Source organism: Penicillium hordei (assembly GCF_028827395.1).
Source record: "Penicillium hordei strain IBT 12815 chromosome Unknown utg000003l_segment0_segment0, whole genome shotgun sequence".
Lineage (NCBI taxonomy): Eukaryota > Fungi > Ascomycota > Eurotiomycetes > Eurotiales > Aspergillaceae > Penicillium > Penicillium hordei.
The window spans coordinates 2,040,806-2,054,558 of record NW_026623144.1 but is presented as its reverse complement, the minus strand read 5'-3'; the positions used below and the strand labels follow the sequence as shown (position 1 = coordinate 2,054,558).

The following is a 13,753-nucleotide window of genomic DNA, read 5'->3' as shown; positions in this document are numbered from 1 at the left end:
GCCAGCGTGTTACCGGCCCGCGTGGTCGTTCCCCTCACTCAAATCAGTTTGATTTGCTCTAAACTAGTCACTCGTTTTGCCATTCACCTGAGTGTCTGAGATTAGACTCCACTGTCCCGCTAAGTAATCTCTCGCGCAATCCTAGGCGCGTCAAGTCGAGCCAAGTCGAGCAGAATCGAGTCGACATCAAGCCGGACTCTCACCCCTCCGAAACCATGTCGCAATATCCGAACGGTCAACAACCATACTACGGCCAACCTACAAACCCTCAAGCCCCTGTCCAACCATCCACCACCCACTATGACGCCTATTCGTCCCCGAACCCCACGCCGGACCAACACCTGCCTCGAAGGATGCCGAGTTACAATGCTGGGGATGATTCTGGATTCTTCAACCCTGCACAGGCCCAGAATATGAGAGCGACCGAAGAAAACAGACAGTATTCAGCACAAAGTGGTGGTTATGGTAGCAGCGCGGGACAGGGTGGCCACAACGCTGTGCAAGGAGCCTTCGAAGACGACAGAGACTCGAGATATTCGCGGACTTCCTCGGACGCCATGTCGCGCATGTCTCCGAGTCGCGCCTCTTCGCAAACCTCCACCATGTCGTATCAATACCAATACTCTGGAGCACCCTCGTCCCAGCCAGCCTACAACCCGCAGCAATACGGCCTTCCACACACCCAGTCGCAACCGATCCTCACTTATAACCCCCAGACGTACACTGGCGCCAGTAATGCTTACGCCGCCCCAGCCTCGGGCCATCAACCATATAATCCTGCAGCCTACCAGTCTGCCGCTGTGTCGGGGCTGAGCTCTCCTGTTTTACCCAGAAGACAGAGCACAGCTTCACACTACGGACAGACGCCGCCAACCCCACAATCGTACGGCTTCTCCCAACAGCCACCGCTTCCGCCGCCGCGGGGCGCTGATCATCCGTATGGAGCACGTCCGTACCAACCAATGTCACCGAACGCCTCGCCTTCTTACGTACCGTCAAGCTCCCCGGGAATAATGCATATGCCTCCGCCTACATCACGTCCTTATTACAGCAACTCGCAAGGGACTGCGTATGATCTACCGTCTCCCCAGTACACCCCAGCGATTCCAAGCGGTTCCTTCGAAGAGCAGCCCCCGGCGCCTCCAGTTCATCAGACCCACGCAAATGGTTTATATGGCAGGCAGCCAAGTGTATCTCATTCCGGGGCAGGGCGAACCCTGCCGACGCCCCCTGTGCCGTTAGACTTGCCTCAGCAACCACCGAGGCGAACTGACACTTTGACTCGACACCCCCAATCCCGACCTCTTCCTGGACCCCCAGTCGATGAAGCCGGGGCAAATGACTGGCCAGCCGAAGCTCCCATGGCATACGAAGATGTGCTCAGAGAGGACGAGGCGGCAGTGTTGGACTCTCAGAACTTTGCCCGGCGTCACAGTTCTAGAGCATCCCACGCTAGCTCTGCTTCACGCATGCACTTCTCGCCTGACGAGGAACACACCCACACCAACGGTAACATGGAGACAGGTACCGTCAACTATGATGCGTACATTGACGAAAGCGACCCCGAGGCTACTGCTGGTTTGATTATGATGCAAGAAGACATAGCGCGCGAGGAGCGTGAGAAAGGGCAGATGCGACGCGAGACCAATGCCTCAGTTCTCAGCTCGCATGGATCCAACGTATCACCAAGAGGGCATTCGCCACACTCTGATACCAATGGAGATAATGATTCCGTTCATGACCTAGCACAGTACGAAGGAGGATACCAAGCAAATGTGCCCTACGGTGATGAGCTATTCTACAGTTCGGAAGACCACTCAGACCCTGCAGCGGCCAACAGATTTCCAGGCACATCTGGTTCATTCAGAAGCTCTGTGTCCCCCGATGACCGTGGTGAGTATTACAATGAATACGAGCACCCGCCTATTGCATATGATTACGCTAGACGTCTCCATCATACCCCGGCCGATGCTAGGGTAGATGCCAGTGGCACAGGGGGATTATCGGCACCCGATGCCTATTCCCGACGGATGAGCTTTGACTATGGCGATGAAGGAGAAACACCATATCAGACTCATTCTGGAGATCAATCCGATGACGAGATCCCCCATCGATCCGCACATGAAGACCTGTTCTTCCATCCTGGAATGCGTCCATTGCCACCGGCACCCGTTGAGCCTGCGGGTAATGTTGATCTTGTCTCAAATTTGATGCCTGCGGGCACCTATAACCGCCACTCGGAACAGCAGGATGACTTAGATGGTTATTCACAGTATAACAACCCCTCCTTGCCGACCTCCGCGGATTCTTATGGCGAGGCTTTGCTGAGCCCATCCCAAGTTCCGCGGTCGTCATCTTTGTCGACTCCTATTGGACCTCGTACTGATGCACCCATCAGATCGAAGACCGATGCGGACCGGCTCCGATACAGGCAGCAGCAGCAAGAACTTCTCTTGCAGCTTCAGCAAAAGGACCTACCTCATATAGACCCAGCGGCGGCTGCAGCGGCGGCTATGACGCTGGATCTGCCAAGCATCCCGGCTGGCCGGCGCAAGAAGTTCCATCCCGCAAAGCTGTCATCAGAACAATTCAAGAAGTGTAGTGAACCGTGGGCTTTGAGTTCTCTTTTGTCCTGGATCAAGGACCTGAGTGAAGATGAAACAGATCTCAGGGAGCAGACAATTGCCGATGCCATGGTCGCGTTGTTCACCCACAAAGTCCCCACCATGAACATCGCTGATGCCGAGACACTGGCTGCTCGTGTTGTCAGCGGTATGCTTGAAGAAGGTGCATTGGTCAAAGAAGAAGAATGGGTCAAGTTTGGCTCGGGCACTCTTTCGGGTATCCTGTTCCAGATCACTGGCACTGGATGTTACTCCCCCAGGCTCCACCTACATGAGATGCACATTGAGGATACTGATAGTTTCGCTCGATGCTACTCGCATCACTGTATGCGGACATTGAAAAAGGTCAACCTCAAGGCACAGATGATGGCACCGCAGAAGAAAATCGAGGACTGGGTTACTTTCTACAAAGTGCCCAAGGAGGTCTGGGAAGCTCATCCAAGGAAAGAGGTCGATCGACAGAACAATTTGCACGAAATTGTCACCACGGAAGACTCCTACATCGCGCAACTGGATGTCCTACGAGAACTTTATCGTGATCAATTGGCTAAGATGAATCCTCCAATCATGCCGGCGAAGCGATTGCCCAAATTCTTGGCCGACGTGTTCGGCAAGGTCGATGCTGTAAAGAGAGTCAACGAGGACTTCCTGTTGGCACAGCTTAAATATCGTCAGAAGGAACAAGGGCCTTTCATCTCTGGATTTAGTGACATCTTCCGGGAATGGATTCGCAAAGCTAAGAACGTTTATATCGACTATGCCGCAACATTCCCAACGGCAAACTATCTTGTGCGCAAGGAGGCTGAGCGTAACCCACACTTCAAGCAGTTCCTGAACCAAGCGCGGGAGCACAAACTGTCAAGTCGCCTTAGCTGGGATACTTTCCTCAAGGCTCCGATTACCAGAATTCAACGATATACTCTTCTGCTGGCGACTGTCCACAAGAATATGGTCAAGGATTCCGAGGAAAAGACAAATCTGGCCCAGGCTATTGAAGAGATCAAGGTCGTGGCGCTGGAATGTGACAACAAAGTGGGAGAGATGAATAAGAAGGCCGACTTGATGGAGTTGGCATCCAAATTGCAATTGCGACCCGACATGAAGAAAGAAGTTGAACTCAATCTCGAACACTTGGGTCGACAGATCATCCATCGAGGCGAGCTGCAACGTCCCGGAACCCGCACGAGATTCCTTGTCGATACACACGCCATCCTGTTCGACCATTATCTTGTTCTCGCCAAGATATTCACGATGCGCGACCGGGCAGTGAAGTACGAGCGATACGATATTTCAAAACTGCCCATCCCAATGGACCTACTGGGCCTAGAAAGCACCGACGATGATCCTGTGGTCAAATCATCCGTCAGGGGAGTTTCGACTGTCACACCCTCCCAGGCGGGTGCTGGCAGCCCGCTTGCACATACAGGGTCTGGGGCATCAAACGGGGCCGTTGACAACTCAAGGGACGACAAGATCCTGTACCCTTTCAAAATCAAGCATCTAGGCAAAACCGGGACATATACTCTGTACGCTTTCTCGGTACAAAGCCGCCTGGAATGGTGCCAAAAGATCATCGAAGCGAAGACGAAGCATGCTGCTGCTCTCTTCTCGCAGAACGCCGAGCCATTCCGACTCCGTGTGCTCGCCGACACTGCGTTCGCATACTCTGATCATACACCCGGATCTACAAGTGTCACCATCAAAGGCACGCCTTTGCATCGTGCGATCAAAGAAGTCGAGAAGCAATATGAAAGCTCGAAGACTCGTCCTCCGGCAGTATGCAGGACTGCAGTCAACTGTGCCACGGTTTTCCAACAGCCACCTGGGCGCATTATGTGTGCAATTGGCACGGACTATGGACTGTACATGTCTGAGCTTAATAACCCACGGGGTTGGTACAGGGCTATTCCCATAACGCGGGTCACACAAGTTGCAGTCTTTGAGGATTTCAATCTGCTGTTATTGATCGCAGATCGGTCTTTGATTGCATACCACCTCGACGTGGTCTGTCCTGCCAATGGGAAAACTTCCCAGTCATCTCAAGATTCTGCTCGACGAGCCCCGCAGAAGCTGTCTGGAAACCGTGAAGTGGGCTTCTTTGCCGCTGGCCGTCTGAAGGACAGGTACTTGGTTCTGTACAAAAAGCGTGAGGGGTTATCATCTACGTTCAAGGTATGTACAGCCGTAGCGAGCCCGATACAACAACAAACTCACATACAAAATCTAGGTTCTCGAGCCCGTCCTGCAAAAATCATCCACAAACAAGAGCCGACTATTCTCACGCCGCTCACAAACAGAGTTCTTCCGCGATTATGATGAGTTCTACATCCCTGCCGAGACCTACCGAATTAACATGTTCCACTCCTCACTCGCCATCTCAACCCAAAAGGGCATTGAAGTCCTCACCCTCGACAAGAAACTCTCCTGGTCTGTCCCGGACTTCAGCTCCAACGATGCCCAAGATGCACACGATACCCTAAACAGCATTGCCAATCGCATCACCGGGCTCAAGCCACTAGGCATGTTCCGCCTCAGCGAGAGCGAATTCCTAGTAGCTTACCAGCAGTGCGCTGTGTACGTCAACAAGCACGGCGACGTCTCTCGCAGTGTAGTCATGGAGTTCGTGGGTAGCGCACACACAGCCTGTCTCTATGGCAAGTTCTTAATTCTCTTCAACGACGACTTTGTCGAAGTCCGCAACGCAATGAACGGCCGCTTACGCCAGGTTATTCCCGGTCACAATGTCGTCTGTATCGACGACGGCAGCAAGGTCCCTGGCTCGCTCAATGGAAATGCACAGGCCAATACCGGTGGCTCGGGTCTTGCTAGCGGCTTCTCTGATGTGACTACTGGCTCCTCGGGCTCCTCGAGTATGGGAAACACTGTCAAAATCTGCATGCAACACCCAGAATATGAGCGAAGCCAGATTGTCTTGGAACTTGTCGAGAATGAGGGGCAAAAAGACTAAACCAATACCCAGTTGACCGTTTTTGCGTCGCCCTGATTCACATTTTCTTGGGGGTCATACTTTTTTTGGAGCCTGCATCTGCTGCCCACAGCTTACCCCTTGTCTTCGTCTTTTTGCGCACCTTTCATTCGTCTCATCCTACTTTTTCATCCCTTTCTACTTTTGGGCCATTTATTCTCCGCCATGGTTACACCTTTTGTCTATGGACAGTGCCCCGTTTCTCCATACCTATGCTTGTTTTATACCCTTTTTCTTCTTCTCTTGCGTCGTCGTCACACAACGTCATTATACTTCTACTTCGAAGGTCTGGTGGCGATTGATCGCTTCCACCCCCTAGAGTTGTTCCAGCCTGCTTGATGATAATGCTGTACATAGAAAACGTCATTACATCTCATGACTTGACGATTCTCTGAATTCAGAACACTTTTGTTTCATGGGCTACTCTGCCCTTACGGATTTTTGATTTAGTTGGTGGAAACATGTAAGTCTGAATCTATTTTTTGATCTTGACATACGTATTTACGTGAGTCGCAAATACCTGATAGAACTCGGTACATGTACGAAGAGTGCTACATCGAATTCATATGTTCAATAAACAAGAAATGCTCTAGCTGTAGCGTTCTTCTAAAAGGATCTAAAAATCCAGGTTCCAATCCCAGAGAATCCTAGGGGAACCACGCAATCGGAAAATGAATTGAAACATCCAAACCAAGGGTTGTAGTACAACGAGAAAAACAGATGAGATGGCGGCGAAATGGTATATGACATAAGAGAGTATGCAAGGATATCATGGCTCAAACTCGACGAGCTTGCTAATAACCTCGCCATCATGAACTGTGGGGGATCCACGGCCCTTAGCAGAAGCCGCAGAGCCGGAAACCTTGCGAGGAGCATGCTTCGCATCATCCTTTCCGTCCAAGAGAGAAGTCTTCTCTTCCTTTCCGCCGTCAAGCACCTCGGCTCCTTCAAGGAGATCACGATCAGTGTCACGTACAACGCTACGACGCTCCGGATCAGCACCGTACGCCCCAGCGCCCCAGCTGGGGATACCACCAGGGATGGCAGCGGTAGTGTGCTCACGACGGGGATAGTCGTCATCGTCATCGTCGTCTTCTTCTTCCTCGCGACCAAGAGCGTTCCGCTCGAGATCGCGCTGGGCCTCGTCCATTCGCTTTTTAACTTCGGCGGCCATGCGGATTCCGTCTGACACGATGTTGTCGAGGACGCCGCGGAGGCCCTTTCCTGGTGGTACGATGCCTCCTGAGGCGCCGGCGACGGGTACAGAGCCGGCGGCGAGCCCAGGGGAACGGATGCTGCCGAGGTTGGAGAAGGTTGTCAGGTTGGATGACATTGAGGATGACGCAGCCAGAGCTGCAGGGTGGGGGTGGTCGGAGAGGTGGAAGGATTGAGGGAAGTAGGATTCGAAGAACTGCTCTAGAAGTTCGTCGGCAAGGACAACCATTCTGAAAGTGGGGAGTGTGATATGCAGGGGATTATTAGGGTCGAGAGCGGGGTTGGCAGACTCAGATGCTGAGCGGTTATGGGCGTTATTGTCTGGTTCCGCGGTGGTAGACTTGGCTGACTGGGTGGTTGCGTCTGGTGCTGGAGAGCTGGTGGACTTGGCATCGTCATCGTCATCAATATCAATCAGGTCGTCTTCTTCGTCGTCGCCAATGGCAAATGAGTCTAGTTTCTCAGTTGCATCTGCCGTTGCATCTTGCTGGTCCGCTTTTTGGTTCTCTGGGTGGCTGGGGTCGGCGTATTCGAAACAGCGGCGGATGAATGCGCTGACACTACCGAGGAATTTCTCGTCCGTAGTGAGCGAGTTCTCAGCGTGATCGCGGTCTCCTGACGAGTTCAGATTTTCCATAGATGGAGTGGCCGTTATTGTGCCCTCAAACCCACGCCGGGAGAGGAACAACAGCGCCTCGGAGATTTTGAGGATTCCCTCACGATCAACCTGGCCATTTCCACTGTCGTCGTACAGGTCGAAGAAATAGTTGATGTTATTCATGATATCAGGGGATCCCTTCAGGCGGGCGAGACCGTTCACCACATTTTGAAGATTCAATCCCTCCTCGGGGTCTGTGGCCCACTTGCGGTAGAGGCGTTGCATGAACTCATGGTCTGCTGGCTGCCTGCGGTTCGCCCACAATGCCGATTTCCCGGATGAGGATGCTTTCCTCGACGGTCCAGGGGAGTCAGCGACCGCCCATTTGGATGTGGCGGCTAAAAACTCCCGGAAAGCATCATAATCCATATGCGTAGGGCTGGGTCCAAGCCCAACACGGCCAACTTGGGTGTCCGCAGGAGGAGCAAGCATAGAAAGGCGTTGGGATTTCTTCCTCTCTTGTCGCCTTGTCTCTTCCTCGATAACTTTCTGGTGTTGTTCCCACTGGTACAGCGTTTCATAAAAGCGGTCGTAGATGGTTCCAAGATCATCCACACTCAGGCGTTTGCTTTCGGGGCCAAGGTTGCGGATCGAAGTACGTTTCGCAAAAGTCTCGATGTTCTCTAGCACAGCACCCTTGTGCTTTTCACGTGTCTCGGTGATGGTGCTGTGAGTGATGCCAGAAAATTCCTTGAAAGCAACCACCATCAATTCTTGGAATCTAGTGATGGCCCGCAGCTTGGGATTCTCTGATCTCGGGTGGGCAGATTCATCCAATCGTGAGAAATATGATTTCAAGACAGAGATAAACGAACCGTCATCTTGTGTCTCGAGAAGCTCCTCGCCGTTAACTCGGAGAATGGCAAGACCGACCTGGAAGAGGACTTTTGGCCCTTCTAAGAAAAACACATCCAAGACACGGAAAGCAAAGACGAGCGGCATGGAGTTAATGTAGAGGGAGAGAAACCATGGTAACGATACCACGGAAAGTTGTACATCTGATTTGGTTAGGTGATCCCAGAGAACTGGCATTGTTTTCTCAACTAGAGACTCAAACACCTTCTGGTCGAGTAGTGTGCCGTACATTGTTGTTGAATAGTAACCGGGAAGAAGACGGCCACATAGCACAGAGAGAAGGAAAAAGGCCTGGGCCTCTGACGTATATCTAGGCAAGTTAGCAGGCACCCTTAGCAACTTAATGTTCTAAACGTACATCAATAATGCGGCAACCACAATGTTCATGGCTTGGCAATACCCAATCTCCGGGTCAATCCAACTGTAGGCAGTGAGAACTCGTCGCAAACGTCCAATGCCTTCTTCGCTCTGGAATCCCGGATACTCTGGTAGACTGCGATTCAAATCTTTCTCAATCTCATCGATAGCAAGAGATTCTTGTCCTTCAAATTTGGCCAAGGTCTGTTGATATAGCTTCGGAGAGTGTAGACGAAGAAACAGAGATCCAGATGTAAGCTCCCATATTTCTCCGCGTAACCGATTTGGCAACCCAACTCTGATTAGCTTGTGGAAGGTTGGTTGGCGAATCAACGTCGCATTGCGACCATTTTCTAGTGGATATCAGTAAGATCTCGGAATCTTCAATCAAAAACGATAGATGTCTTTTTACCTCGGAAATATTCGCCCCAGAGTCTCATCTTGCTGCGATCACGCAGCTTGCGTGCATCACCAGGGTAGCGGAAAATCAGTCCCAGTCCCGCATCCGGGGGTTGACGAGTGTCAGCCTCACTCCCATCTTGTCCCTTTCCCTTTGCGCCTGAGAGCAAATATTCCGAATAACAATCCGAGACAACGATCCGCAAGCTATCAACCTCCTTCATTCCTTCCCGCAGGCCTTTTTTCAGTGTGTCACAGAATCGCTCGCAGGCCTGTCTGCTACCGACAAGCTGCAATATGAGGCGTTGAGGGGCGAAGTTGGGTTCTTGCTGCTTATTGAGCAAACCATTCCATGTTGTGAGCGCCAGGGAGAAAATATGGTTGGCGCTATGAAGGCGTTCGACACGTCGTATGCAGGATAGCGGGAGAATGAATCCATTTCCGGATGGCCCAGTGCCATGTGTCTGGCCAGTCCAAGTGGTCGAGGCACTTGCAGTGGCAGAGGGAATGAAACTCGTCGGCTGGGTTGAAAAGCAGATGAAACGTTCACTCAGATGTAGACGCCCGGTGTATGTATTTCCCGCCCGGTCAACCCTGCGGGAGCCATCTCCTTGATTTGCCGGGGAATTTGGTAGTGGTAGAACGAGATCAGCAGTGATCTCTTGAAGCGGGTTCTGGGAATCAGGGAGGCGGAATTGTTGCCGGAATAGTGATGCCTTAGAGGGATTATGATCAGGTGAGGATAAGGCGGGAATGTTGAAGTTAGCAGGGTCGATCAGGCTCTGGGCCTTCTGAACGAAGGATGACCAGGGTATCATGTTGGAGAGGTGGATGTGGGAATTTGTGAGAATGTCCTGAAGCCGATAGCCGATGATGTCGGGATCAAGCTACAGTTAGGGACTTTGAGTGCAGCAGATCCGGGCTAGGAGTAGGAAAAAAGGCCCGTGCGTAGTTTAAATTGAAGCTTCAAGGTCATCGTACAAGCTAAATCATCCTTGGCCGAGGACTAGGCCTGCAGAACAAGAGGATTGCGTCGGGTTGTTGTTGTCGGATTGATAAGAGGGGGCTTGATGATGCCGGTTTCACGTGACTGTCCTCAGCCTTATCCATAGCTTGGCATCACAGCATTCAAAAATATTTGGAATAGTCTTGTGTAGTGATACTTCTTTTCGCTGTACATATGTAGACCAACAGCTATAAGGAGGAAAGACATTCGCAACAGAAACCTCAGGATATTTGCATTATTCACGCGTGTATTATATATAACACAAAAAGTGGGCTGACTTTGGGCCTTGTGATTTCTTTTTTGTAGTCTTTTTAAATGCTCCCCCTTCTTAGCATCGTGGCCAGAATAGAATATAGACGGTGAAAGCAGCCGAAAATGTGGAATGGCTTGATGAGCGTGCAGTTAAATAGCACGAAGCTCTACAACATGCTTCGCAGTCAGAATAGAATACCAGTGAGTATAGCGGACTACAATCCTACGATCCTATACTACAGAGAAAAGGCTAAGAACTGGAGATATTTCAATTTATGAGGCTTGATTGACATGGATATAAACACGGCACAAGAAACACGGCACAAGCCGCCAGACGAAAATTGGGAAATGAAAACAATGTCCAAGCTTGATATGAGAGCAAAATAACACATTGAAACAAAACAAAAATTGAGAATGGAACAGGATGTAGATAAAATAGGAGCAAGAATAGACTGGAACAAGTCAAAATTTAGGAATAGAATAAGAGGTGAACAAAACCAAGAGCAAAAGGACATATTGAAACATAACAGATTCGAACAAAACTAAGCTCAAGACAATCATTGCCCACTGAGGGTTGCGCGTGGGATATCCCAGCCAGCGAACAAGCATAGAACATTGACTCAGCACAGTGCAGACTGCGCAAGTGGTATTGGTCCTTAACTAGAAGACAGCGGAACTTGCGTTTATTCTTGTCTCGTGATTGTGAGGTGTCAGAAGTGCCTGTAAGAAGCATTGACAGTGAAGAAAAGAGAGAGCCCAGTTTGGCTAGTGATGGTCATAGGGCAAAAGACAGTGGAACCCATTTTTTTTCGGTTCTTGTCGAGTGCCTCATACTGTAGCATTGCATGAATGTGAGTTTTGGCTGTGGAAAAGGTGGGAAGTACAGTCTGACAGGTTGTGGCCAGGGGTGAACGATAGCGGAACTTGAGGAATTTGTCCTTGTTCTTGTCGATGGCCCTCAAGCGTCAGAGGGCTCGGTGTTTTCTGGCCCGCTGGCCTGGAAAATGAGTGGAAAGGTGAGTCCGGTTGGCAATGACTGTTGATTAAGGATAGTGGAGATCTTTGGTTCTTCTTGTGCTCATTGTATTCTCGCTTTTTGTGTTTGATGCTGTGCTTGGTCTTGTTCGTCTTGATTTTCCAAGGAATCTGTCCTGTTCAGGAAAATAGATTGAAAGGCCAGTCCAGGTAGCTGGTGATGGCCCTTAGTCGAAAGATGACTGGAAGGAATGCCCTTGGATTTGTGTATTTGTGTATTTGTATTTTTGTTGACTGTGCGAAAGAGAGGCCAGCTGAGAAGACAACATCAACATGTTTCTTTTTCTTTTTTTCCTTTTGTGTGTTTTTGTTTTTCTTTCTTTTCTTTCGTTTTCTCTTAGTTCCTATCGAGCGATTCTCGGGCCACAGAAGGCTCAGTGTATTCAGGGAGGACCTCTTCGGAGGAACGAGGGATGGTCATGAGGCCTTGTTTTTCGCAGGCCTCGCCATCCTCCCAGGCGGCCTTGTGCTCCAAAGAGGTGGTGCCGCGGTAGCGTTGCCAGAGGAAAACCACAGCCTGGCCGACCAACATGCCAATGGCACTAGCAGTCAATCCAGCCAGGACACCCAAGATAGCGGGGACAACAATAAAGTGCACAATACGAGAGAAAGTGCGGGCGAAAGCGCCGTGGTATGGGTGGTGGTGGTGGGGACGACCGGAGCCGTGGGCGTGGCCATGGTGACCACCAGGGCCAAACTTTTCACGCCCAGAATCCTCTCCTTCAAAAGGAGGTGGGGGAGGGAAAGGCATACCGTCATGGCCTTCTTCGTGGTGACCCATTGCCTTGCCCTTGTGTTTGCCATGGCAGCCCTTGCGGCCGGCTTTGGCCATGCCCATCACACGAGCCTTGGCACTAGCCAAGAGGCCCCGAATGCGAGAGACTAGAAGTTCCTGCAGGCATTTGGCCTTGCCGTGGCACTCTTTCCAAGACAAGCGGTCGGAGGCAGGGGCAGTGTTCTCGATATCGGTCCGAGCGATGAAGAGCTCGCCGTTGGGATCCTGTAGAATGGTGATTGCAACGGTATCGACAGGGACCGGGTGGCTCTCCAGGTCGAGAACAGTGAATCGAATATCCAGGAGTTCGTATCCCGGCTCATCAGATGGTGCAGCCATCGGCATGATTTCAAGCGCATATCCAACAGGCATGGGGGCGGAGTCCTCTCCCTCTTCATTTTGTTGTACAGCAAGAATTGGAACGGGCGGGGCCGGTGGGAATATTTGGCGGCCGTTGGCCAGCAGGCGGTTGTCTTCAATCGAGAAATCGAGAGTCTATGGGGGTTTGTTAGCCAGTTCGGATGAATAAATGGATTCTATCATCCTTACCAGAGATGATGGTTTGCCCTCGGTCCAGCTAACAACACCTTCGCCGTTGGTTTCACGCAGAGGACATTCAGAGCAGGGCAGGTCAACAATCGCATGATGAACATCCTCCAAAAGCATCGGGTGGACATTCACAAATCCATCTACAATAATATCGACTTTAGGTTCCATCTCGGGGACGACCAGCATCGCGCTGGCGCTAAGAGCGGCAGCGCCACCCAGCAAGACGGAGCGCACAAACATAGTGATGGAAGGAAATGAAGATTGACGCAAAAAATGTAAGTCAGAAGCAAGGCGATGCTTCTCTCCTTAAAGTCGTTGAGAGGAGAAGACTCAATAACGTGGTGAACAATATTCGAGGGGGTATGGAGATAAGTGATCTTCTTTCAGCGGGAAGTGGAGTGGGTGACGCCAGCTCCTGCGTGGCTCGTGCCATCATTGGTGGATAGTGGCCAGTCAGCCTGCTGACTGTGTAGGCGTCATCTCAGACTCTGGAAATTCGCGTTCAGATTCGTAGGCTCCACGAAAAAGACCCTCTTGACGCCGGTTTGCATCGTTCCCGTGATATTTTGTAAATATCAAGATGGCGAGGGCTCCAGTCCCATGCTGATGGCCATATATCGCAGTAATCTAGTTTGATACATCGCTTCTAACTGCCAGGAGTTGGCACAATGTCCCCTGAGAGCCGCGAATAATACACGGTACTGCGGTATATGTTTCAGGGTCGCGAAACAGAATTTTGATGTTGCTGTCGAGTTTCGCTGAGCGCGAAATGCGCATAGTCAGGCCTGGTAGACGTGCAAGGGCCACCAATTTGTTTTTTTTTTTTGTGTCACACTATGGCGGGTACTGCAGTATCATGTCTTCCAGGAGATGGTATAATGCTCCCAGTTCCCAGGAGCTGGCTGTTAAAAATTTGCATGGTCAGCCTGATGAACGCATAGGTGGCATCATGTTTATGTTTTGTGCCATGTTGCCAGCTCCTGGGATGTCAAATGATGTTCCTAGCTCTTAGGGGCTGGCTTGTCGTTGGCGAACTGGCGTG

The 13,753-nt window shown here is 51.0% G+C and overlaps 3 protein-coding genes across 3 annotated transcripts; 1 reads left to right on the top strand and 2 right to left on the bottom strand.

Annotated features, from left to right (window-relative positions):
* Positions 1-215: 215 nt before the first annotated feature.
* N7537_005999 (putative Rho guanyl nucleotide exchange factor) lies at positions 216-5,592 on the top strand (the record flags this gene model as incomplete). The annotated part of the gene is made up of 2 exons (XM_056897056.1): positions 216-4,796; positions 4,852-5,592. The coding sequence occupies 2 exons, from the start codon at positions 216-218 to the stop codon at positions 5,590-5,592; spliced, it is 5,322 nt and encodes a 1,773-aa protein (XP_056752841.1).
* Positions 5,593-6,379: 787 nt separating this feature from the next.
* N7537_005998 (GTPase-activating protein) lies at positions 6,380-9,912 on the bottom strand (the record flags this gene model as incomplete). The annotated part of the gene is made up of 3 exons (XM_056897055.1): positions 6,380-8,648; positions 8,697-9,048; positions 9,108-9,912. The coding sequence occupies 3 exons, from the start codon at positions 9,910-9,912 to the stop codon at positions 6,380-6,382; spliced, it is 3,426 nt and encodes a 1,141-aa protein (XP_056752840.1).
* Positions 9,913-11,724: 1,812 nt separating this feature from the next.
* Positions 11,725-12,951, bottom strand: N7537_005997 (uncharacterized protein; the record flags this gene model as incomplete). Its single annotated transcript, XM_056897054.1, has 2 exons — positions 11,725-12,657; positions 12,712-12,951. The coding sequence occupies 2 exons, from the start codon at positions 12,949-12,951 to the stop codon at positions 11,725-11,727; spliced, it is 1,173 nt and encodes a 390-aa protein (XP_056752839.1).
* Positions 12,952-13,753: the final 802 nt, after the last annotated feature.